This window comes from Ammospiza caudacuta, chromosome 3, assembly GCF_027887145.1.
Source record: "Ammospiza caudacuta isolate bAmmCau1 chromosome 3, bAmmCau1.pri, whole genome shotgun sequence".
Lineage (NCBI taxonomy): Eukaryota > Metazoa > Chordata > Aves > Passeriformes > Passerellidae > Ammospiza > Ammospiza caudacuta.
Window position 1 is genome coordinate 87,742,579 of NC_080595.1, and position 27,929 is coordinate 87,770,507.

A 27,929-nucleotide genomic window follows, 5' to 3' on the forward strand; every position below is an offset into this window, starting at 1 on the left:
TCTGAGCAGGCTTCTGTCCCACTGTGCTGCTCAATAATGTAAATTAGAAAGTTATCCCCTGAAGACACATGCAGATTACTTCCCACTTGATCCTTAAATTCTTCCTACTCTTGGGGTCCATGCAGGTTTTAAACCCAAAATTTTAAAGTTCTGTCTCCAGGGAAATTTGAAATATGCTAATAATAGTGTATGTACAGTTTAGCCAGAAGTATTCTGATGCAAAATCCACTTAAAAAACTCTTCCATGTTTCACTAATTCCACATGATGCAGCACATTCATTAAACTGAGTGATGCTGAAGAAGCAAAAATTCGAAGCCATATCTTTTACCATTTATAAGTTTAGCATGAAAATCTAAAGGGATAAATCTTTCATTGCTATGTTGAAGGTGCCATGTATAGTGAAATGAAAAACAATGTTCACTGGTGGATATTAATTTAAATTTTTCAGTTTTCATATCTCAGCCACATTGTGATACCACTGCTTCAATAAACCTGAGAAACTGTAAGGAGATTGAGCACCATTTCTTTAGAGAAGCAGTGCAGAAGGGTGACTAGATATTAAAACTGTGATGTATGAAATCCTTTTGACTGCAAATAGAATGTCAAATATGCACCTGCTACCATTTTTAGTAGACTGCCTAATTTAAATGATGTTTCTTTTGTTTTAAACTAGATCTTTCTGCTGTGTTCTTTTGTGCGTTGCTTTTAAGTGTCTTCATGCATGTTGCAGTTCAGCACACCACTGACACATTTGTTTCAGAAACAAATACACTTATGCAATTGCATTTATCTCCAATGACAATCTACAATTTATCTTCTTGAATTTGGTCAATTTTCTAAACTCTTAGCATACTTTAACCTCTTCATAATCCCTGTTAGTGCAACTGTGGCAGGTTTGGTAAATCTAAGATTCAGCTCCTCTCACAGGTCATTTGCAAAGACACCAGGTATCACTAACTGGCAACACTCAGACAATGCTCCTGGGCTTGCTTAGCTGGGGCCAGCTGATTTCTGCACAGAATATAAGGCTCTTACAGTGGTGAAAGCAAAGGGAAAAAAAAGAGAGATCAAAAGTAATCTTTTATCCATTATTACCTGGTTCAAGCAAAGTATTTTTTTGACCTGTGAACTTTTACTCACTGGAATAGTACAAAATTTTATTCTGCTTTAGCAGTGAGGCTGCACCAGATGATCCTGCTGTGGGGATCCCTTCCAATGTTACCCATTCTGTGATTCTGTGGAAATATTTCTGTTTGGCAAAGATATCAAAATCTGTTCATCTATATGCAGCTATTCAGAATTCAGTTGAATTTTAAAAATCACTTTAATATTGAGAAATCTGGTCTAGTGGAAAGTGTCCCTGACCATGGCAGGGGGGCTGGAACTTGATGACTTTTATGTGATTATGAGAAATAGAAACCATTCTGTGATTATGAGAAAAAGCCAAGCACTGAAAGAGAGATAATAAGAGAAATCAAACCAATAAACAAGGCTGTGACATGAGTGCACGAGTGCCTGTGAGATGAGTATGTGAACGTGTGGAAGTGTGTTCCAGGCTGGACCAGCTGGTGTGCAGGAGAGCCACAGAGCAGGCAGAGGGCCCAGGACCCAGGCAGGGGTAGGAGAGAGGCTGTGCTGCCATTCAAGGGATCAAAGGGAGTGTAGTCAGCCATGTGAGTGCTGTGGGTGTGCCCCTGAGCTGTGTGCTTGAGCATTGCTACTGACAGAACCTGGAAATGTGGAAACCTGCCTGGAAATGGAGTCACCTACACTGACATCCAGACCTCCAGGTACACTAACCTGGAATCCAGAGGACAAAGAGGAGGAATTGCCAAGTCCTGGGATTTACTCAAGGCAGCAGCCCTATAACCCCTCAGCACAGTCACTCAAGTATCAGGAAATGCAGACACTACAGTTATTTTTGTGGTCCTAATTTGATCTCTTTTGTACTTGTGTTTCAAAAGTCTGTCTTTGATTACATGACCTTGCTCATTTTTTTCATGTTCAGTGTTCAGGACAAATGATGTTTACCTAATGAGTTGCTGTGTATCCTTTTTTGCAATTTCTAGGCCTCATTTACTGTGTGCATTCAAACCTTAAAGTGAGGATGAAGTGATTCATTTCCCATGAGTCAGTTAAGAAGAGTATCTAGGTGCTTCACATTCAAGTGATGTTTTCTTCTTTCTCCAGATGTGGGACTGAGGCACACAGGACCTCAGTGAAAAGTCACAGCTACAGTTTGATGCCTATGTGTTAGCAATTTGGGAACATTAAAGCAGGAAGCACAGTACTGGTTTCTCCTCAGCAAAGTCTGGTTTATATACCTTTCCTGCCAGATACAAACCAAACTCCAGTTCTTCAGAGCTGCACAAAGCTCCCTTAGCCATAAGAATGGTTTTTCTGCAGCTGCAATCACTTGGTGTATTACCAAACCCCTTTAAATTTCTTCAATTAATGAGAAAAAGTTATGATTTTACTTTTGTTAAAAATTTTGAGCATCATTAAACTAATGCCTTGCAACAGGATATATCAGGCAATAGAATGAAACAGAAAAAACAAAGCAAAAAACCCCATGCAATGTTTGTAGTCTCATCAGCAGTGTATCTCCAAGCACATGTTGGAAAAGTTAAATATGTTGCCCCTATCTTACTGATGACAAAGTTAACACACCTAGATATAAGACTTGGTTGGCTGTTATTACCTGTCAGATGAATGATACAGCTGAGAGAAGAGCCTCTCACAAAGCACTTCTTTCTTCATTATTCCAAAACATTTTACAACCATGAATATTACTTACTGTAGCATCTACACTTGGATAAATTCAATTGCAGAAATATTACACAGCAGTAGACAGATTACACAGTAGTCAGGGAGAGAGGACCCAGTACCATAACTCTGTCGTCAGTGAAACCCATTGGATTGTAACAGGCTGAGCCATGGACTAGTTCTGAAAATGTCATCCAAGTTTCTGCATAATCCCAATCAGGAACTACATGACCCACATGACACAAATATAGAAACATATTTATGTCCACAATTTAGCAGTTTATTCAGCAAAAATACATTTCTCAGACATAATGTTGCTTAGGTTGAAATATAAAAAAATATAATTCTGTTCTCCAGGCAAGCAGGTATACAAAAAAGTCAAGAAATATAACTTCCAGAAAGGAATAATAACTTACAAACAAAAGATAACACTATACTTCTTAAACAAAATACCAGATAGAGACTTTATCATTCCAGTCAAGTCCTTTATCCTAAAGTGAAATGTACATATTAATGCAGCTGAAGACTCAGGCCATACTCTTGACCAACCCATGACAAAATTCACACTGTAGTCATACCTTTATTGTCTTCTGGAGTTTTTGTTCATTTGCCTTCACTGTCTTTTGTAGCTTTGTTCATTTACCTGAAGGTGTAGAAAGTGTATTGCCACTGCTCTTCCTGAACAATTGCTACATGGTTAAGAGTTTGTATATTAAATTTTAATCCTGTGCATATGGACACATGGGTAAGGCTTTATTTCCTGTTCTTCACAGGAAGTATATCTGTAATCCAGTAGTGAAACAGAGATGTGGCTACCTTGGCATGATCTGAAACAGAGAAAACACATTCCTCCTGAAATACCTCCATGACATTGCTGAACACTAAGAAAAAGACTTGTGCAAACATCTATTTCCATTCAATATTAACATTTCATTAAACCCAATGCACATGCTGGACCTTGAAGACTAATACCTATAAATTTCTATATAGGCAGGTCCATTTTATTTTAGGAGGTCAGTCATTTGTATAAGACACAATTTTGCTCATACACTTTGAAATTTCCTATTTGTTATGATTCAATAATTCAGAAAAAAATGAGATTGAAATGACATGATCATGGGCAAGGCTTCTTTCTGTCTGGAGAGTAGTTTCACAGATCATTATTTAACTTACAATAGTACCTAGAAGCCTCAGTTGAGAATGAGTCATATTGTACAGATAGCTGCATTAAAGCCTCAAAATGCTATGACTTATGTCTTTGAATTCAGAGATTACCTATGTGACTTTATTGATTTTTAATGATAAGATTTTCTGCAGTACTTATCACATAATAATGACATTTAAAATGATTCTATAACATTACGCTAATACAGTTTTCAAATTTCCTTTTCTTTGAATGCTCATTCATTAAAAAAAAAAAAAAAAAGAAGTGTAAATGTCATTATTTTAAGGCTTCTGCATATCCAGCCTCTGCATTGTTGGCACACAGTAACTATATTAATTCTGGTCTGCAAACTGTACCTCCCCCTGCAATGAAGACTTATATAAATGACAATTCTCCAAAAAAAGGCAGTTAAAAGAAGCTTCTAGCTCTGCCCTGAGGAGTGATAATTTCCTAGGCAACAAGGGAAGAGTATGTTTGAGATTTGAAACCAACCAACAAAAGGAAAATGTTAACAGATAACAGGATGAAGCTGATGAGCAGAAGTTCATAAATGAGTTCATAAATTAGGAGATAATGACTTTTTTTTTTAATTAGGCCATCACCTATGCTTTAATAATTGATGTGAAATGGGAATTAAGTAGCTCTCATTTCCAAAGCCAGTTTCCAGCCAGCAAAGGGAGCATTACTTGCAGTCACAGCTCTTCGCCTTTGCCCACTGCACTGTGGAGGATCATGAAGGTCTCTGGCTTCCTTCTGCTAACAGCCACAGACTTTCTATCAGAGCTCAGCAAAGCTCCCATCATGAGAAATCCATGTCCATGTGACTTCTAAACATTCCCTTCCCTGCACATACAGAAGATTTTTGGTAGAGGTAAGTACTTTTTGTTAATGACTACCGAATAAATGGAACCATTTTGTTCTCTTTTATAGACTGAGAATGATGACACTCTAGATAATCTTTTTCACACAAACACTCTTCACCAACCTCAACTTCATCTGATCATTCAGGTACAAGGTAAAAGGCAACTTGACAGAGCATTTAAAGCACAAAGTACAAGGTAAGCTGATGGAGGATGACAATTAAACAGAACAACCAGTACCTCTGAAACATAGAGATTTTCTTATTTAAGTATTTTTTCTCATTTAAATGAAGATTTAAAAGATAATAGTTAATGTTGATAATTTGTCTGAATCTCCTCAGTATTTCTTTTTCCTGCAAAATTTATCAGACCCTACCATCACCCTTGATAAGAATTTCTTTGATATGACTGCAAAAATTGGGATCTAAGAGCTTAAGATAAAACAGACATTTGTTTCTTGTTTTTTTTTTCTTTTGGATGCACTGTGATTTTCAATCTGAGTAACAGCTAAGAGATGCAAAGGAAATACCAAATCATGGTATTAAACTAGTGGTTTTGAATCTGTAATCTGTGGTCCAGGAACAGCCCATGGCTTTATACTAAAGCACCCTTATCATCAGTAGCCACAAGCTTGCCAAGTGAAACTTGGTAATCCCAGTGGAAAGCTGGATGAAACGATAACATCCATATATGAGGAAATAAAAGACATAATGGTGTGGATAATTTGTAACTTCTACTAGTGGAGAATGTGCACTTATATGAAGAGATGCATCACTTCTTATTTTTTCTTATGCTTCCCTGCTTCCCTTCCTGGAATTAAAGATAAATCTGAACAAAACATGAATAAAACCCATCTTTACCTCCTTGATGATGGTGTCTTGAGTAGAATCATAATGATGGGAAAAAGGGTTAACATATTATTTCTTGAACTACAGGGAATAAAATGTTTATTTTGTAAAAATAATACAACTTCCTAAAATCATGGGGTTTTTTATTGTGTTAATATGGAATGACCTTTCCTTCTAGTACTTCGCATCCCCTTAAAAATAAAGAGAGAAAACTCAAGACAATAGGACAAAATCATAAAAATTAGAGAATACTATTATGTACTGCGCATTTTTAACTTCATAAACAGCCCTAACTTGTCTTTCTATCTTGAATTTGTTAGTACAACAAAGGGCACAATAACAAATTCAAGTTCTTATTATAGAAAGGCATTATATTACAAAGGTCTTTGTAACTCTTAACTTTTATCACCTGGGAGTGAAAACTAAAATGTAAAAAACCCACACTGGACAAGATTAACTGATTTTGAGCCAAATGTACAGAAAAAGAAAAAGAGTATAATTAAAGATCTAATTCAAAGTAAAATTTCAGAGCATTGTATTTTCATTCACTGAATTTCTGGAATTACAAATAGAATGTATTTTTTAAAGTCTGCTGAGGAAACTTAATGACTAGCAGGTGCTTAATTATCCTTTAATAATTTATAAGAATATATTTTCCCTCTTTCTTATGTTGTTGCACCTCATGAATATCAAATAAACTACTATGGTTACACCACTGTGAACTTGGAATGACATAAGAATTGAGCTTTGAGTGACAGCAGTTACTAGGGAAAAAATCAACTGAAGAGTAAACAATTCTAGGCTGCACCAGCAGAAACATTATTGAATTTTAAAAATCACTCAGGAAATTTTCTTTTGCTTTTTCAAGTGATGAATACATACAGTGGAAAATTAGGTGTTTTAATTTGCTTCTGTTTTCTCTCTTCATTTTGACATTTCTGCTATACAAAAGTAAACAGAGCAACTTTTCCCAAGGCTGCAAAACTCAACAGAACTCCAATTGTATTGTACAGAAGTTAGATAAGGCCTGTAAAGAATATCCCAATCGTTGTCACTTCAATTCCATTTGGATTTAATTAAGAAAAGCTGAATTAGTTCATTCAATAAAGGGTAATAACATTTTCATGATTCCTGCTGAGTTCTACTTGGTTTGCACACATGTATTACATCCAGTGAAACTGTGTGTGTAATTAAGATCAGAGATTGTAGGCTTGAAATGCACAGAAGGATTTAATTCCATGTATAGATGGACACTTCACATCCATCAGAACCTTAAGGGCTGTAATACCTCATATCTCCCCTTAAAAGAATACATATGAACTTCTCTAAGAGCATCCTTTTCAAACTGTATCAGATCTGAACTCCACAGGCAGGAATTCTCTCTTCTCTCTGTCCAGCACACAGCATCCAGCAGGCTTCAGTCTAGATGAGGATCTTTAGGCAGTATCATGCTGCAAATTATTTAATGAAGCTACAAGCATATGTCTCTTTGAATGCTGTTGCTAAGCCTCCGATGGCTACGATCTTAATTACATTGTTACCACACTGCTGCCATCTCTGCTGATACTCTTCAAAAGACTTAGAGTACAACCTAAAATGGTTGAGATCCTCTCATGCTGCAGCTAACTGCTCTCAACTGATTAAATTCTTTGGGAGGCAAGAAAATTCAACACATCTTGTAGATTTTTGTCTGATGCTGCAACACATGTTCTAATGACTAGTAGTAATGACTGTTTAAATGAAGACCACATGAAAAATGAATCATTATACCTCATGTGGACTACATGCTGATCCCACATTCACTTGAAGAACTATTAACTGTACAAGAAGAGATTCTACTAAAATTATAGGGGTAATAATAGAGAACAGAAGGAGCCTGTGCCTTAGGCATGAAAAAATTTAGTAACAAAGTAATTTTTCTTTTTATGAATGACTTCAGAATAATATTTGTTATAAAGAGTAACTTCAAATTTTTGCATTATCAACAGTATTTTTTAGAAACTAAAAGGGTAAATCAAAGTTTAGCTTGCAAAGTCTGTGTAGTAAAGAAGCCACATGGTGACCAAGAAGTAAAAAAATAATGGGCTTTATTGATTTTTATGCATGTAAAATTAATTCTTAGCTGGAGGAGTGAAATCTCCAAGATAAACAAGTTAATTCCTGCAATTTAAAAAGTCTACCATGGGAATGTATTAAAAATATGCTTTAATTATGATTAAATCTTAAAACATTTCCGATTTTAAAAATACTGGCTAAAACCCTTGAATCATCTCATATTCTGTAGTTGCTGCGAAGTGAGAAAAGCTTCTATATTGATTGTATAGAAATGGAAAATAGGGATATCACCGTATTTTTGGTAGGAATTATGTTTTCATATCTTGTATAAGCATATATTTACTATTACATCCTTATTTACAGCTTCTTAATTAAAAAAAAAGAAAGGTTTGTGTGAATTAAAATTCACACAAAACTATCAGTGTATGAACATGAATGAATAGAACCTACCAGGAGACATCATAGATTGTTCTTGGAATTGTTTCAAAGCATCCTTCAATCTCTCAGTATCCTGTAGCAATACAAGGGATTTCAGCCGATGCAGATGAGTCACATCTGAGGAAGAGATGGTGCGAAGTTCAAGACATTGTAAGAGCTCTTGGACAGTTGCTGAATTTACAGCAGCATCTCTGCATTGTGATTTCTCTGGAAAAACAGTTAGAAAACTATGTTAAAATATTCAGTGAACTGAGAGAATTTTTCTAATTACAATTTTTTTCCTAAGACAGCATCCTCCTTTTTAGTACAAGTTACAACCAAATATCAGGTACTAAAGAGTACTTTGTTAAACATTTTTTGTTAAATATTAAAACAATGGTAAAGCAAAAACTACAAAAGTCAGTAAGTGAAAAGGACAATAGGATTCATAATGATAGGAATACAAGGAGAATCAAATTTTCAAAGTTAGCAGAAAAAGAAGGTGTGAAGAAGAAACTGTACTGTGGCCAAAGCACTGTGTTTTTGCTTCCTACACACTATATATGATGAACTGCACAGGCATTTGGAGAAGGGAGCAACTCTGTGGAACAACTGCAAAGCCCTTCTGGAGGCAAACAACTACTTTGGTATTCCACCTTTATTTTTTTATTTAAGAAGCAACTATTGCAGCATGCAAGACCACGGAGAAAGACATACATTGTTGTAATGGGCTGACTTTTGCTGGATGCCAGGTGCCCATCAAGAGGCTCCATCACTTCCCTTCCCAGTGGGACAGTATAGCAATGCTGTGATGGCCCCGACGAGGGCAGAGAATGATGCATCTGACTCCATGGATATCAGAAGGTTAATTAATTACTTTATTATCTAAAACTGAATCTGCCAAGCACTCAACCCTGCACACAACTGCTCACACTGCACTGAATCCCGTGACTGTCACCCGACAGTCCCAACAAACACACTCTTGGCCCTGATAGGCCAAGGAAACAAAACATCATGACTTTGGGTAAAAAATCTCCATGCTGCATTCTACTTTTGCACAATCACAGGCACAGCAAATGATAAGAATTGCTTTCCTTTCTCTGAGGTTCAGAGAATGTGAATCCCAGAAATATTCTTGGGAAGAATTGTGCCAGGCTTTTCTCTGTGAAGAGAAATGTGGCTATGGGACAGGGCAGAGAAAACGAGATGAAAATCAGCTCATCAGCTGAGATAAGGCAGTTTGTTAAAAAACCCAAAACCACAAAAAACCCAACCAAAACTAGCAGATGTTTGCAGACACATAATTAAAGAGGAAGAAGGGGTTATTCTCTATTTTTCACCAGCAAGTGATAATTCAGCCACTTCCTGGGAAGCATGGCTTCAGCCCATGTAGCGGCTGCTCTGGAAGGCCAACACTGTAAAAGAACAAATGCCCCTGTTCTTCCTCCCTCCCTTAGCTTTTATATCTGAGCTGATGTCATCTGGTATGGAATATCCCTTTGGCTAATTTGGGTCAGCTGGCCTGGTTGCATCCCCTCCCAGGATCTTGCCAATTCCCAGCCCCTGGATGGAGGGGAATGTTGGAGAGATGGCACTGGTAAGATGCCAGCACTGCCCAGCAGTAACCAAAACTCTGGTGTGTTTCAACGCCTTTCCAAAGCACTGTGAGGGCTGCTGTGCACAACGAGCTCCAGCTCAGCCCCACCCAATACAATTGTTTATACAGTACTAAATCATAAACTCACTCTTTCATCCCAGCAACGTGTTGTTTTTTTACCAGCAAGACACCTGAGAAGTACAGAATTTTCCCCATTCAGATTTTTAACGTATGTACTAGAAATGTAATCCAATGTGACCATTTGAAAATGCACCTAAAAGCAATGGCTTCCAATTTTATCTAAAAAAAATACAGAGTGGTAAAGTCATTCAACTAGAAAAGGCAAACAGCATAATGTCAGATCTATATATAAACTGGGATTTGCCTAACAAGAAAGTTAGTCACTGATTTATAGATGTCATATCTCATCTGCAGATGAAATTCCTTTCTACTAAGAATTCTCCTTTGTAGATTCCAAGGTCCTCACTGGCTCAACACTCCAATCTGCTGGTTTGAAACTACAGCCAGTCAGTCTGCAAAAAACTACCAAAATCTGAACTTGACTAGCAGGAAAGCTGGCAGTTCAACAACACCCTTTCTTAAAAATCAACATGCAACACAGCTGGGGACAACTCATCAGGTTTCTGTTCTGGGTCATGTATTAACAGCAGAACTTGAAGAATTTGCAATCTCGCTTGGTCACTGTGGAGTTCCACTACAGCAAATGCAAGTAGCTTAGCTTGCATTTACTTAGCCATATGGTGAAGTAGTAAAATTCTTAATTTTGGTGATGGAAATACCTTAGCCAGAAAGTAGGACAGATTTCAAATGCTAGGATTAGTGTGAAGACCTGATGCAGCAGGAAAATTTAACATTAAGCAAAGAAAATTCTATGTATAAATCTTGAAAAAGTTAACATGAAATCCCTGATGTCATCTTAACAAGGTTTTTACAGTAATTCTGTAACTAAAAGATGAATTTTATGGTACTAGAAGCTGATAGCTCTGCCTCAAGATGGACTAATACAGGTAGGTAAGTTATTTAATATTCTCCATTCAGCTCCACAGTGACCAATGAACATTGGATAGGCCATTAGGGATAAATCCATGCAATTCTTTTAAAAGTACTAGAGAATGTGCATTGAGTATGAGTTCCCATTCAACTTGTTCACAAGCATTTTATGTTAATATAATTCCTAGTGCCAATAGTATCTTCCCTGTTCCTGTACATGCTGTCTGTCTAGATTTCCTTATAGAATTCAAATAGATTTCCTGAGACACAGAGCATTCAGAAAACTAGATTGGTTCAGAGATACTAAACACAAAAGTAGTTTAGGGTAGCAATTGCCCTTATTTGAAGTTCCCTGAAAGCAAATAATCCTTCTGGATGGTTGCTTGCAGAGGGGAAAAAGAATTTTAATCACTTGCCCCAAGTGCATTTGAATGTTTAGGAGAAGAGCAAGGAACATCATGTATATTTTTAAAGACAGAGGACCACAGGTTTTTTTCTATTGATATCAATTCTTGCATATTCATGTGCAGACCAGAAAGTGGGACAAATACTAGGTACTCACATGCCTTACTTCTTCTCTTCAAGAGAGACACTTCTTTAGTAGATTTGTCCCATTTTACAGCAGTAATAAATGCATATCCATTTTCCCCTGTGTGGTAATACTCATAAAAAGAAAGGAGAAAGAGTGGTACATACTGTCAGTAAAATAAATTTGTTGTGTTGCCTGCAGGAAGTCCAGAATGCTCTCTGCCTTTTCACCTATGTCTTTTAAGCCTGCTGCTTCTTCTTTGTTGCTTTTGTCAGGCTGATATGTAAAATCCACACTGGTAGTTTTTGTTACTAAGCCAGCTGCTCTCTTTTTTTCTTTCTGTCGCTTCTTTTTCATTTTCCTCTTCTTGTTTTTGCTTATTTTGGGACCGTCTGTTTGCTGCAGCTGTAAATTATCTTGAACAACAGTCTCTTGCATTCCCAAATCTGTTTGTTCTCCATGGAAATTACTAGAGATTTGTGAACTGCTCTTTTGTTTCTTCCTTCGAATGCGCTTTCTCTTGGTTTGCCCTTGATATTCCTCTTCTGTGGATTCAAAAGAGACATGAGAGCTGTAAATAAGAAGATCTGTAATAAGCATTTTAGAACTGCATACAATGAAATATGACACCCTTCAAATTCTGGGATACCTGAGTGGCTCTAACCTTACTTTTATGCTTACAATGTCTTTCAGTACTACAATGTCAAAGTCAACTTTTCTGAATGCATTAAAAAGACATGCTTTTTTCCCTTCTGCTTTCAATAAAGACTGTATTCTCCTTCATGCTACATACTTTACATCCCATTTATTTTCTTAAGGCAGATAATACAGTTCTAAACAGAGTGAGGTCAACAGAATGCCCAGAGCAAAAAACCAGTATGGGCAGACTGGGTGACATGACCTGAGAGAGCTTCCCAAAGAGTCCCACACCACAAGCTGGTAGACTTGACCAAGAAGACAAGAAGAATGTACATAATTTACAATCAAAGATGATAGTGTTTATATTGATGATATCCATTCATGACAGTGCTGTGCTCTAAAAACAGCAGGCATTATTTCTGACTCATCTCTTTTCTCCACCTTAAACATTCTCCTCCTTTGGGATATCTTACTGCTAGCTCAGTTTTGGACATCAACTTTATAGGAAAAGCATGCAAGGCAACAGTCACCTTCGCAAGTAATCTCTAATTTCTTTAACAGCCTGCCTTGGTTCTGTTGTTCCCTTGCTACATTATCATTTCCTTACTATCTAATTCTTCAAAAGCCTCAGATGTCACAGGAAATAAGTCCCTCTTGCTCCTCAAGACAGCTTTTGCACTTCTTTACTCAGATCTTAACCCTATATACAAAGCCCAAGTTTTAAAGTAATCTCTGACCCTGAACTGATTTTTCCTCCCCCACACTCACTTCTGACAATTAGCCCCTTTAGCACTAGCCAAGGAAGAAATGGCCAGAAGCAAAAAACTATCCTGCCTCTGAGTGCACTGCTGCTGAAGTCCATATTCATGTCTATAATAATTGCTGTCTAAGCAACTGGACTTCCCTCATTCATGATCTAACAAAATCCTCGCACATTTAAACAACATGGATTGCAGAATTCCAGCTTTATGTATTGAGTTTGCATGCCAAGATTTTGGTCACAGAGGCTACAGTGGTGACTTGAGTGAAGAGTTGCTAGAAGCTTCCCCCATGTCCAGCAGAACCAATGTCAGCCAGCTCCAAGATGGACCTGCTGCTAACCAAGGCTGAGACATCAGTGATGGCAGCAATGCCTCTGGGGTAACAGAGTTATCCATTTATATATATATATGTAACACATAGTTAAAGAAGGGGGAAAAGTTATTGTGCAGATGCAATTACAACTAGAGAAGAGTGAGAATATGTGAGTCAAACAACTCTGCAGACACCAAGGTCAGTGGAGAAGGATGCTCCAGATGCCAGAGCAGATTCCCCTGCAGTCTGTGGTGAAGACCACGGTGAAGCAGCTGTGCCCCTGCAGCCCATGGAAGTTCATGGTGGAGCAGAGATCCTCTTGTGAGGACCCTCCACTTGAGCAAGTGCAAGCCTGAGGGAGGCTGTGACCTCACTGGAAGCCATGCTGGAGCAGGCTCCCGGCAGGATCTGTGGTCCTGTGGTGATGGGAGCCCACACTGGAGCAGGTTTGCTGGCAGAAGTGTGACCCCACAGAGGACCCAAACCGTGCCTCAAGGAGTGCATGCTGTGGGAAAGGAGCCACGCTGGAGCAGTTCATGAAGAGTTGCAGTCCATGGAAAGGACTCATGCTGGAGGAGTCTCTCCCATGGGCTGGACCTCATGCCAGAGAAGGAGAAGGACTCCTTTCCCTGAGGAGATGAAAAGCCTGAAACCCGCATTCCCCATCTCCCTATGCTGCTGGTGGGGAGGAGGTAGAGAACTCGGAATAAAGTTAAGCCTGGGAAGATTGGGGGGAGAACAGAAAGGTGCTTTTAAGATTTGATTTTACTTTTTCCTATTCTGCTCTAATTTTTATTGGTAATAAATTCAATTAGTTTCCCCAAGCTGAGTCTGTTTTGCCCATGACAGTAGTCACTGAGTGATCTCTCCCTGCCCTTATCTTGTGAACCTTTAGTAATATCTTCTATCTCCTGTCCAGCTGAGGACAGTAACAGAAAGCCTTTGGTGGGTGCATGGCATTCAGCCAAGGTGAAAACACCATATTCTAATGTTTTGCTCTAGAAAGTTAAGACATTAATCCTTCCCTCAACCCTTACCTGCATGCTCCTAAATTCCTTACAATGCCCTGAGACTAGTACTGTTATTTATCTGGATTTACACCATTCTCTTAGGGTCAAAGCAACCTTGCTTGGCTAAGGCTGGTGTGATACAGGAGAGACCTCTGAAGCCTAATGCTTGTTTCAGAATGATATGCATAATCTCCTGAACTGTCTCAGACATTCTCAGCATGTTTGGCTTTCTCATCACTCCTCCCCCTAACCAGTCTTTGTCGCTATTTTCTCCATGGTTGGAGGCCCTCTCTTTAATTTCTGTTTCTTTTTCTGTCTTGAACTCTGTCATCTCTGAGCCACTTTCTCTTTAAATATCACTACAGACTTTTAGTTCTTTAGCTGTCAGATGACTCACTGCAAAGCAGTTTTCCATACTTTCAATGAAGAAGGCTGCATAAAAATAAATTTGCTGTATTGTAATTGAACACCACAGCACATTAAAGACACGGCAAACGTCACCCTGGACCCACAGTGTGGAATGTTTCGCACCCATGGTATTTGAGCTAAATATCTTTATATGTGATTTGGACATATGGGATGTGGGAAAAATAACATCTGTGTCATCCTGAAGGCATAAAATATCAGAACTAAGGCAGATATGAATGGTGAAAGATGCTATAAACAAAACATCATGTTTCATCTTAAGATCTAATTTGGATTTTCATGGAGGTATTCGTGTTAAAATAGGTGAATTTCATTGCAAATATATATATATATATATATACATTATTTTGCAAAATTTCTCAGCCCTCTGTTGACCTGAACAGCACTGTTTGCTAATAACACAACTAATCTATTCTTTCAGCAAAGCAGCCTAACTTGTTCTCTAAGCATCTGAGACCCCCAAGTCTCAGTGAAACCACAGCAAGGTGTGCAGCCAAGCACCCTTCCTTAGTTTGAAATCACTTGGAAAAAAACAAGGCAGAAACCAGGGTGGGGCTTAAGACAGCCAATGTTTTGAGTCAAATCCAAAGTTTCCTTATCCTAAGTAGCTCAGGACGGCAGAACACTCTCTTCAGACTACAGTGAAGCTGTCAAAAGGCAGAATGAATATAGTCTTCTCATGTGTAGGTATTAAAAGAAATGCCTGGCTGAAAGGAAGCCAGAACTATGCTGACTCCTCCAACACAGGAGACAAATACAAGACTCTGACTAGCTCTCTTGAGGAACTAGAGTGGCAGTCCTTTAGCAGTTTTGGTTATTCTTTGCCCTGTATTCTAGCATCTGTGTAGAATCTACTGTTCCATGTGTGGGAGTTACCAGTGATTCAACATCAGGAACAAATACAATTAGATGCTTATGAATGCAAAGCAATGCACACAAAAGGGATTAATTTGAGCAGCTCGCTGGTGGGGTAAAGTGAGCTGTTATCAGCTCAGGAAAAACAAAAGCCATACCTGTGCATCAGCATGGAAAGCTCAATGAAAACATTTGCTCAGTTGGTATCAGTAATCACAACAGCTAATACCTTGTTTGCATACATAAGAAAAGAGATGGAAAATAACAGGAAAAATATTCCAAAGCTATTGTATAAACCTATTGTACTGTTCAAGCTTGTAATGCTGTGTTTCTTAGCATAATTCCAGAACAGTAAGGTTTTGGCAGGCAAAAGAAGGACTCTCTTAGAAGTTAGCAGAGGAAGAAACTCCAAGAAGATTTGTATGATTAAACTTGAAAGAGTAAAAAAATAGACTTAATTTCTGCCTCCTCATGTGAAAACAAGGTGATATCTGAGCTGTTTCACAAGCTAATAGAAGAAAGTAAAACCTTTTTTTCCCCACTAATGGTACAGTTTGCTATAGATTTCCCATGCACGTGGCATGCAGAGGAACCAAGAGAACTGCTTGTTCATATAACCAGCAAGGCTACCTGATTACAAGAGCCATGCTAAAATATAAATGAAAGCTATACAAGAAACATACACCATAAAGTTTATGTCACAGCCCACACAATGACCTTAACAAATGACATATTCAGTGGGATTCGCCTCCCACAGCTTTAGCTGCCTGAAAATACTTAGTGCATACTTAGACCTGTGCTCCCTCTGATAACCCAAAAGACACTTTCTTCTTCAGAAAGCAGTTTATCCCATCCTAAACCAGCAGGGATGGAAATGCAATCTGTAGGACATCATCTCTCTCCCCTCTTCCACTAACCACAAAGGAAATCGAGATGATGAACTCTGACTAGATGCTTGCAACACCTGAGAAGAATCAGTCTCTTTTACAGGAAATATTGGTACAAAGGAAGGTGTTTCTTAACATGAGTCTGCTCATCAGATGATTTTTACTAATTACCAAAATCCACTGCTTTATAAAAAGCCCAAAACAAGACCCAACTTTTGAACTTTTCTCTACATTTCAAGCCAGTGTGGGAGGCCTGATAAAATTCCAATAGATACAAATTTGGTTCTAGTAATTTTTCCCACTGACAGAAAAGATTTGTTATGTCAAAGCTATGCAATTCTAAAAAAATTCAGGGAATATACACCATGCAAGCAATCTCAGTATGTTGAGTAAGTACTTAAGCAACAACGATAGGAATAGCTTTTGAGCCACACTAACTCTGGCCACAACTATAGCTACAGCTTGCTCTAATTCCACAAGAGCTGATGATTTCTCTCCTGTTCCATATTGGTCTGTCACCTCTCTTCCTCCTAAGACCTACCTCTGCCCCACAAGTTGCTTAATTGATCACATAATCCAATTATCCAGGAGCAATTGACTCTAACCTGTTTAGTCTGCACTTGGTGCTCCTTCAGACTGAGCAGAGTGTCTTCCAGATGGAATGCCCATACACATTTTCCAGGAACAATTTCATAGGCATTTCTGTCAGCCTTGGTAAGAACCCCTTCCTCAAGAACTGTTCAGAGTTCTTTTTTTTTTGGCATAGATTTCTTTTTGGATGCAGTTTACCATGCAGGTGCACAGTCACACTACCCTGACTGACAGACAGCATGATATGGAAGTAGGGATGAGCAGCCTCAGAATGTGTTAGCACTAAAAGAAAAAGTAATTTTCTAACAGCCTATCTTATCTTGTCTGAAAGATTTAAATGTTTTCTCCATTCTAACTCATGTTTCTATAACAGAACAGAGGTACAAATACATAAAAAAGTAGACTTTAAATGAAATAAGAGGACTCTATTTATACATGCAGCTTACTGAACTGTGATAATGAAAAGTCAGTGCAGCCAGTTTCTATCTTCAAAGAAAAACAGAAAACAATGAAAAATATAAAAAAAATATTGATAGGAAGACATGCAATAAGCTAACTTTTATTGAGCTCTATTATATTAGGAAGTTACTCTGTATTCATCATCAGAGCAGCACAATGAGATTAAATACAAAGCTTAACACAGGCTAAGAGCAACAGCTGACTTCCTCCTGACCAGACCAACCATCAGCATGAACACACTGCTGGAACTCCATGATGGAAAATATAAGCTTCCTCGAGTTTATCTTTACTATTTCAGTTCCTTCAGACAATGACAGATGGAAACATTGTGAGACAGCATCCTATAAGACAGTGAAAAATGGGAGGCTGATTATTTAGTTGTCTGCAAGTCTAAGGAATATGAAGTTCCACAATATGCAAAATGAAGTTTGCCTATGAGAATAAGCTAGGACTTTTGAATGCTATGGGTATTTTAAAATCAGGCCCCTGAATATTGTAAGAACAAACTTTTAGAACAGGGGGAAAAAAAGAGAGAAAAAAATATGTAAAGCATACTGAGGAAAACACAGTCAAAGAATATTCACTCAGCTTTAGGAATCCATATAATGTGCTCATCATTACTCAAGTATGGCAGCTGGCCTCTCCTGCTCAAGTCCCACATCTGGCTGTGTGGATGCTGCTCATGATAATTCATGGTAATTCTGTAATTCTGTTGGGTTTTGGCTTTTTGGCTTTGGGTTGGTTTCTTTTTTCAGATGAAACAGGACGTATGCCCTTCTGATTTTTCATCCAATTTAAGCTCTTTACTTCTCCTTGACACTGGATGAATCTTCCATGGTGTACCATGCAGTCAAAGCAGAGGAGTTTAATTCTGGTTTAGGATATTGTAAGGCAAAACCAGAATGTTATTTTTAGTGCCAATTAAGATATTTGTAGCTGCAATTTGACCAAGAGTGAAAAGCTGTGCCTGGTGAATGCAATAAAATGGAATGGTTCATTAGAATAACAGCAATACTGGAAAGATCTCAGGGACACAAAATGATGTTACTATTTTCTCACTCTTTCTGGGGAAACTGCTTCAAATAATTTGAAATCAGAGAAAGAAAATTAATTTAAAAATTTTAGAACTTCTATTAATGTGCAACACGTGTTGTAGAAAACTGCAAAAGACTGGAAGCTGTCTAGGACAGGGACTGTCTTATTTTTTCATTCATACTATGTTTGTGTGCTGACAAATCAAGAATTCACATAAAACTGGCAAATGTTGCATAAGTTCTGCCTACCACAAAGGAGTATTACCTCCTGGATTTTAAGCAAATCCTATTAATGCTAATGACAATAACCAGCTAAAGGTAGATACCACTTTCTGCATAAGTCGTCAATCACAAATGTTCACCTGACTGTATATACAGATAAATTTCTGTTATTCATAAGTTAAATCAAATTCCTGCCATAGGACAAACTGTACTTGGTCATATCAAACAACTACCTACTTCTGTATGCTGTACCAAACACTACATACACAGCATTCAAGAAAATATGAACTCTGGACTTACACAGAGGTACAATAATGTCTGTTCTTTTGCACTTTTTACCCTAATAATTGCCATAATTTTGCTTTTTGATTGCTGCTGAGTGCTAAAATGTTGTTTTCATGGTTATTCATTGTATTGTTACTTGTTACTCCTACTTCGTAACAGTCAGTTCTGAGCTCACCATTTTGCAGGTGAATTTTGACTGGTTATTTTTTCTGAAGTACATCACTTGACAACTGTCTGTGTTTCATCTGTCATTTCTCACAAATCACTCAATCTGGGATTACTCTGCACTGAACTCTAGCCTTTGGTGCAGTCAATACCCATGTAGCCATCAGGAAAATTTCTGATACCACTTTATTCTTCTTACCTGACCAGCTATTGAACACAAGCCTCTGTTTTGAGAACTGCTGCATTCTCTTCATCTACTTACCTATTCTGAGGCTTCATCTTTCATGTTATGTCTATGTGCCACCTTTGGAGAGGGGCTTTATCAAAAGCTTGGTGGAAACTCAAGGAAACCACATCATCTGTAGCATGATCCTTATCCATATATTTCCTATGTCTTCAAAATGTTTGCATACTTCCTCTTTGCAAACCTTCTGTTCATCTGTCCCATTCAGATCACAGGTTATCAAGCATCCACAAATATTATTTTGCATCATAATTTGTGCTGAACTGCCTAAAAAACCAACAGGATAACAGGCTTGCAGTTCCCAGGATGATTTAAGAACTGTTTTAGAAAACTGGCTTCACACTATCTAACCTCAAAGCCTCTGACCACAAGGCAATTTGAAAAGCATGTAGCTACGCATCACTGTCAGTAATATGGGCAATTTTTCCCTTAAATTATTTTAGAAAGTTTAGGTGAATAAAATTTGGTACTTGTGATTTTATTTTATAAATTTATTTTGATGCACGACCATTAAATAACTTCAATTTCACATATCCTTTCAGAAAAGCCAAGAAGAAGTGTTGCATCATGGGATTCTCCATAGTATTTTTTCCACAGCTAACATCAATGCAAAAGATTTAACTTCTCTGAAACAGGCCTCTCTAACTACTCATTCTACACCAAGATCACTGGTTCAAAAGAGTGACAGACACATTGCTGCTGGTGCCTCAAAAGTAAGACCTATTTAGTTTTAATTCTATATAGCATTTGCTCGAACACTCCTTCGCCTGTCTCACCACATTCTTACATTTAAATATGTCTAATACATCATCTGGGTGTGAATTCAGTTTTTAAAAAGACACCTACTACTTTCTAACAACTTCCTTTACTCTGTTGTCTGGCTCTGCTGTCTTTCTCTTGCTTTTTCTCAAGCCTGTCATGACAGGTGGTGGGCGCTGGCCTTGAATATCACATATGGTGTCCTTAAGTAGCTTCCATACCACCTGGTACAACTTCCTTCTCTTAGCTGACCTTTTTAGGGTTCTTTTTAGTATCTTTATTTTTGTGTAGTCTTCCTTCTTGAATTGTGGTGGATTGCTGTGTGTTTCCTGTTGTTTTTCCAGCATGCTGAACCCAATGGTTGCTGTTGTGATGTGCCTCTTGTGAACCAAACTCTACACAGGATAAGGTCAAGGGTGTCATCTCCTCTCACAGCTCCACTAACCAATGTCTTGGCTATTTTATTGACTGTGTCTAAAATCTGAAACTTGTCACAAGATCCTGATGAGACAGTAAGGGAGAAACGGAAGATCCCATTATTGTACTCTCTGCTGCTTCTCTGCTCTTTCAGCAATGAGCGTTTCCAATCCCAGCTGGATACATGATGAAATAATCTAAGCTTGCTTTGCTTTTTGGTATGTACACTCAGTCCACACACACACACTGATTTAAGGCATCCAGGAGATATAGAAGGCTATTTTAATGCATAAATTAATTTTAGCAGTAATGTTTTGGGCCTTCTGTCACTTTATACAGAAAGCTATACTTGATGAAGCTCCCAATATTTCTTAGACAGAGGTATTTTTTCTGATACAAATTCTGTTCCATTCAATGACAGCATTTTTAAACAAAAGCAAATATTTTGATCTTTTAATGATCCTTTTCAAACTCTCTATCTTCAGTCATTTTGGGATTTTGGGGTGATGTGCAAACAGTCAGACTCAGTCACCACTATTCAGAAGCACATACAGCACTTCCCAAATGGGATCAGTTGTGGTCCCCAAAACCACTAAGAATCATGTAAACTCAATGAGGAAAACAGAGTAAAATCACAAAGCTGAGCATACTCACATACAAGAAAAAAGAGAGATTCAATGACAACCAGTAACTGTTTTGAAGGCTTGTAAATCAGAAATGCTCAGCCACAAAGACTAATTGCTACTAAATAGAGAAATCCTCTTAGTCTTTGGCTAAAGAAGACTACAGCTCTGTATTAGAACAGATAGCACCACTAGGAATGGGAGAGGAAGATTTGTAACATTTATATTAAAAAAACTGGAAACATTTTAAACACCTGATGTCACATTTCTATTTTAAATATTTGTTCTTTCTTTTAATTTTCAGGGCACAAACACATGTTCAGGGTTTTCTTCAAAGCCTTTTTTCCCAGAGATGGTTTACAACCAATGGTTAATTTAAATCATCCAAAGCTCTCCCTTTGCTCAGAATAACACCAGAAATTATAAGAAACATTGCAATTTTAAAATCCTGTGCAGCATTTAAAATGTTCTTTCCAAATATACCAGCTAAAACAGCACAAAATGTTTAAATGTCATTAAGAGTGTAGGAACACAGATTGGAAAATGGGAAATACTGGAAAAACAGCTTATCTACTGGAAAACAGAAATGTAGTTTTCTCCTGTGATAGAACAGCATCTAAGAGCAGATGTAAACTAAAGTACAATCTTTAGCACAGAAGAGCTACATAATAGTACACAGCCACTGACGCAGCAAAATGAAGATACTCAGCAGCAACCCCCCAACTTATGTCAGTTATCACCTCAATATTTCAGTTTACACCTCAATTCTATTTTTTGCAATATTTTGTAGTATTTCTTAACTTTTTACAATGTGCCTAATAAACAACTATATTTAACCCTGTATATGAAAGAGCTGCCACAACTGCAATTTATTACATGGTTCTTTCAGTAAACCCTATTTCAAAACACTATGGAAAAGTAAAGTCTGAAAGAATGCAGAACTTCCACATGTTTTATTTTTAACTATTTCCTTCATCCATTCATCTTTGGATCTTAAACTAGATTTGAATTAAATTTACTTACACAGTTTCCAAGCAGCTTTGTAAAAACAGGGATGTTTTAGGACAAGTATTAAGCTTACTTTCATTAATCACATTCTAATTGTATATTGAAAGCAGTAAGTAATAGTGATCTATGTTGAACTATTCATACATATAAACATGCAGGCAGGTATGCTGGAAAAAGGAGTGGCACCGGAGGGAAAAATCCACAACAGCTTGTAATTTGGTAATCTGTCAGTCTGTAATAGATGTGAATCTGGTGCCACAGTCACCCCTGGTATGCAGGTTTGCCCTTGACTGCATGTCAAGAACAAACCTGCTCCAACTCTTTTTTTCCATACTGAATACTTTAAACCAACTTTTTAATAGGAAAACTAGGTTTTATTGGAACAGACGCTAAAACAGCTGATTTCTTTTCAGTAAAAACTCAAAATAAGGAAAGTTGAAACAAAACTATACATACATAATCTCATCTCCACCTTGCCACTGCATCCTCATAAATCAATCCTCTTTTCTAGGCTTGTTCTCAGTTCAGCACACCAGACATCAGAGCTGCAGAACAGTTTGCACAGTGCTCTCTGGGTCTCTAGGGAATGTCCCTCTGAAGCCTGGGTTCCCACAGTTCTCAGCAGACCTCAGGTCACTGCTGTACAGAGGGTTTATTCCTTGGCCATCACTCCTCTACACCTGTGTGTCACTCACATTCTCTGAAGTTATTCCTTCTCAGTGGGTCTCTCCTCATCTCCTAAAGGCTCCATCCTGATTTCTGTACTAAACAGCTACATAGTTTCAAAGACTAAAATATGACATAAACATCTGATTATTCATAATAATAAGATTTTAAAAAACCCACAAAACCCAGATGAAAGTATCCATTACAAAAATAAATGTTTGCAAAGTGACTGAAATAATTTTGACACATGTTCTCAACAAGAGATCACATAGTATGCATATTCTACTTTCCTAAGTATTGAATCCATTGTACACCATCTTTACATTATTAAACCACCTATTTCTGGGCACAGTAGAATGTTACTAAGATAATATGGATCACTCTCTATCACTTGCAGGATTTCTTGCACTGCTTCCCAAAAGTAAAAAAAAAAACCTTTAAATGGTAACAGGAGCAAAACAACTTGTCTATTAATCTTAGTAAAGTGTTAGGTTATTTTTAGTTCCCCTTTAAGTTATTGTAAAATAAGAGTTGGTCTGCAGTTCATTGAAGAATATTATCATCCCTTGCAAATAAGAGAGACATTGTTACTCATCTTCAGATATATGACATGATCTGTGAAATAATTCTGATATGATAAAGGAAAATGCGTTCATCTGCCTTCACTTTGGATTTCATACAAATTTTAAAATCTCTCATCTGCTTGCAGAACACAGTTTTTTCCATCACACACTGTACCCCTAATCCAGATTAGTGTGAGGTGAATGCTTTTCATCTTTACTTGGTACACTGCCTACCACCTCTACAAAGTTGGTTTAATTTTTCTTTCCAACATCATAGAACCTTAGGCATCAATAGTTGTCAATCACAGACTACCCATAATATCCTATGGATATGCACACATCCTTTGGTGCACTTAGCTGTTCACTACTAAATGAATCTCTCACTTGCTTTCATGAGCTGGCTGATGAGTACTACTACTAATCCAGTTGGGATGCAAATAAATTTCCTTGTTGTTGTAAAATGCCATTCCTTTGGGGTAGGAATGAAAGGGTTCTCCCAAAGAGAGCTTACCCTGCCACAAGCATCTAACTTTAACCACAGATGCTGACTTTTAGGCAGGATGTTCTTCCTGAATGAAATACTGAGCAGCAGATAAGAAATATATGAGAAGAGGAATAAATCTGGGTCCAGGAAGTCCCTCTCTAGGCTAAACGATATCACAGAATCCCCTGACTTGGAAGGGATCCACAAGGATCATCAAGTCCAACTCCTAAGTTACTGTCATATTTCACTTTTCCCCAAAACAGCTAGTACATCACAGAAATTTTTCTGACACTTTTTATATTCAGAGCCTGATTATATGCATCATGCATAATTTTATTTAAACAAGAAATTGTAAAATAAAAGTTTCTTCATTTTACTTGTACAGGACAAGTAAGAGTCTTCTCGTAGGATCCTGGCACAAGTGTGCCCCCAGTATTGGAAGTCAGCTAGATAAAGTAAAGATTCTGGATTTAGATGCAAGGAACATAGGACTAAGAATAATTTTTCAATTTCCTTAAGCAGTTACAGTTTCCCTAATTTTAATTAATTACTAAAGACAAGGTGAAAAAACAAAGCTCATTGTAAATGCAAATATTCTGCTGGAGTCACGGACTATAGCTTCACTTGGCCTTTTCCATCTTGAGAACACACTAATTTTTACAGCTGAATAGACAATGCAGCCTAGTTAAGCAGGTAACATAAATTTAAAGAGATCTGTATGCTCCTGTAAGCCATATATATACTACATGATTGGTACTATTCCTATCTGTGTAAACTATCCAACAGCTTTTACACTATACTACTACACTCTCATGGCTGTATCACACGCTATACATGAAGCACACGTTACTGCATGTGTATCAACCTGCGTATCTTCTGTGCAGTACAGGTCACCAAAACTGCCTCCTTGAAAAGTAATATTTATGTCTTATAAAGACTCCTGGATGGCTATTTAGTATATGAAGAAGTGTTTTTCTAAAATCAAAACCCAACCAAACTACACTTACCAAAACCAATCCACTATGTTCTATACAAATCCTAAAAATCAAGAGGTTTATGCCCAGCTCACCTGTTTTGATTTTTTCCAAAGGATATGCAAAATAAATGATGAAAAAGTGGAACATTTTCTTATATACTACTGGAGAGCAAAAAGAAAGCAGAACAGATCTGATGCAAATCCACTTATTTAAAAAAAAAAGAAAGTCCAAGAAGTCTGTAGTAAGGTTACAAGCTACCTGCACATCTTATTAGCAAATTCAAGATTCTTATGGTTTCACTGGAATACTGGGTTTGAAATCACAAGGAATGGTTGTTCAATTCCACTCCTGATCCCTTCATAAAAGTAATCTTTCATCAAGTGGGACAAGAGGCCACATAGTACAGGTTTCTGTCTTCTCAAAAAACTGGGATTTTGGCTTTTGTAGCCAGTGTGTTCACAGGACTTTTTTCATTCTGGAATACTAAAGAGCTCACAAAAATCTTGCAGCAGGTGAAATGATCAATAAATCTCAGGAAAGCCTTTAGGTTCTCTGAAGAGAAGGGCCAGAGCACTGACCTGGGAAAGCAGGACTGGGAATGGGGGCCCTCTGGATGGAGACAGCAGATGCCTGACTCTATGGTGGTGTTGGCTACTTCTCTGGCTGGGCAGCATGAAGGGAGACTACAGCTGGTATTTTATTACTCACTCACCCCCACAAGGAGATACATGCTAATCAGGACTTCACACAAGATTCACTTCTGCCATTAAATTACATTGTAGCCAGTGGAGAGAACTTCCACTGTACTAACAAGTATGGTGACACAAAAAGTTGGCAGAAGATCGCCAGAGAATAGGCTGCAAACAGCTCAAAATAATCCAGGGTTTTCCATTTACTTGGCTTTTAACTTAAGCACTTCACTGCAAGCAAGTTAAAGTGTACAAAATTACTGCCATTAAAAGGTATAAGAAAAGGGGAAATATAAAAACCTTGTAAATACATTTGAACTAACAGATATATAATCACAATGGAATTTTATACTGCTCGTAACATAACTGCTAGAGGCACTTCAATTTAATAGAATTTATATATTACTATAACAACACATTTAATAGAATAAAAATGCCAGAGAGCAAAAAGGAAAAGCATTGTAGGTCACTAGAGAACATGTTCTAATAATTTAATCATTATACTTTTACTTAGATGTTTTTCTGCATATGTACAAGTTCTTTTGCCAGAAGAACATGTAACACTGTCTCTAAAGCTTTTGCTGAAGCTCTCTATGAAAGTACATATGGTTTTATACTAAACAAAATGTGAAAATTATTTCAAATGCTAACATGTCTGATTATTAGTGAATGTTTTATACTATTATGATTTCTAGATATATGTCAAACAAAATACTGCAATGGATTTTTTCCTTGAGATTACTGATTTATACATCTAAATTTCATGCAATCAGTAAACTAATTTACAACTTGAAATTAGAAACACACACACATAAATAACATATGAAATAAGGAAACACTGCATATTGTATTTGATAATCTTTCATGTTTCCTTAATATATTCTTCTTCCCTTTCAGAGGGAAAAAAAGAATCTCCATCCAAAGCTGTGCAATCTTTAGCACTAAAGGCTCCACCCACCAATACATATTCAAGATTATAAATTAAATTTTATTTGATTACACTTGAAAAGCCCAAGAGACAGTTAGTAATGGAGTGTATTGGGTTCGCATGGCCAGGCTTTGGTAGTGGAGGGGCTACAGGGGTGGCTTCTGAGAGCAGCTGCCAGAAGCTTCTTCATGTCCAGCAGAACCAATGCCAGACAGCTCCAGGATGGATGTGCTGGGCTAATGAGAAATGGTGGTAACACCTCTGTGATAACATAGCTAAGGAAAATTTAAAAAAAGTCAGTCACAGTTGTAATTGCAGCTAGAGGTAGTGGGGTGAGAACATGAGAGGAGCAGCCCTGCAGACAGCAAGCAGGGTCAGTGCAGAAGGAGGGGCAGGAGGTGCTCCAGGCTCCAGAGCTGAGATTCCCCTGCAGCCCCTGGTGCAGCCCATGGTGAGGCAGCTGTGCCCCTGCAGCCCATGGGGATGCACAGGGATGCAGAGATCCACCTGCAGCCCATGCAGGAGACCCACACTGGAGCAGGGGGTGCCTGAGAGGAGGCTGTGACCCCGTGGGAGGCCCGTGCTGGAGCAGGGTCCTGGCAGGGGCCTGCAGGGCTGTGGAGAGAGGAGCCCACCCTGGAGCAGCCTGTCCTTGAAGCATTGCACCCTGTACTAGAGAACTGGTACCCATGGGACGGACTCACATTGGAGAAGTTAATGGACAACTATCTTCTGTGGGGGGAACCCCATGCTGGAGCAGGGGGACTCCTCTTCCTGAGCAGCAGGGGATACATGTGATGAAGTGACCATAACCCCCATTACCCATGTCCCTGTTCCCCTCTGGAGAGGAGGAAGAGTTGAGAAGGAGGGAGAGGTGGGGGAAAGGTGTTTTAAGGTCTGTTTTTACTTCCCATTATCCTGATCTGATTTTTTAAAATAATAAACTCAAATAATATCCTCAGATTTTGAGGATGTTTTGCCTGTGACAGTATTTGGTGAGCGATCTCTTCTGGAACTTATCTCAAACAATGAACTCTTTGTTGTATTATCTCTCCCCTGTCCAGGGAGTGAGAGACTTTGGTGGGTGCCTGGAATCCAGCCAGGGTCAACCCACTACATGGAGGTAAATGCATCATTTTCATTAGCAAGTGCTACAAAGGAAAAGGATACCCAGAAAGCCTGGCATTTTTTCTCAGGAGAAGAAAAGCTGGCAAAAAAAGACAAAATTAAATATATACCCTGAGATGGAAGAACTCTATCCCTGGTTTATTACTTAAAGTCTTCCCACTTATCCTAAGGCTATGTATTTTTATTTCTGAAGGAGCTGTAACATATTAGTGTTTCTCTCCTCTACAGTGTTCATCTATATACTATACAAAGTACTGAACAAAGAATCAATCACCTCTTTTCTCTGGCAGATGAACAAGAAGGATAGACATTATGTTCTTTTCAGTAAAAATGCCATAGTTCAGCTAAGGTATTTAACTGCTGTGTAAAAGCTGCCATAATATTCACTCCCCTTTCTGGGTTCACATAAAAAGAGACAGGCTCTCCAAACAGAAAGTTTGATCCTAGACAGACTTTATTATTATCACTTACTGTAACATCACTAGGTGCCTCACTCTTCTAATTATTCAAGCAGTTTAGTAGAGTATTCTCATATGCTTCAGTGAAG

General features: G+C 38.0%; 1 protein-coding gene across 1 annotated transcript in view; it reads right to left on the reverse strand.

Moving 5' to 3' along the window:
- Positions 1 to 3,025: 3,025 nt before the first annotated feature.
- The window catches only part of ERICH1 (glutamate rich 1), a 67,045-nt gene continuing 42,141 nt past the window's right edge, over positions 3,026 to 27,929 (reverse strand). The window contains exons 4-6 of the mRNA XM_058802515.1: positions 11,417 to 11,794; positions 8,146 to 8,340; positions 3,026 to 3,594 (exon numbers count right to left, since the gene is read on the reverse strand). Of these exons, the coding sequence (XP_058658498.1) occupies positions 3,521 to 3,594; positions 8,146 to 8,340; positions 11,417 to 11,794 (647 nt within the window). The 3' untranslated portion in view covers positions 3,026 to 3,520. The remainder of the gene's footprint in view (positions 3,595 to 8,145; positions 8,341 to 11,416; positions 11,795 to 27,929) is intronic.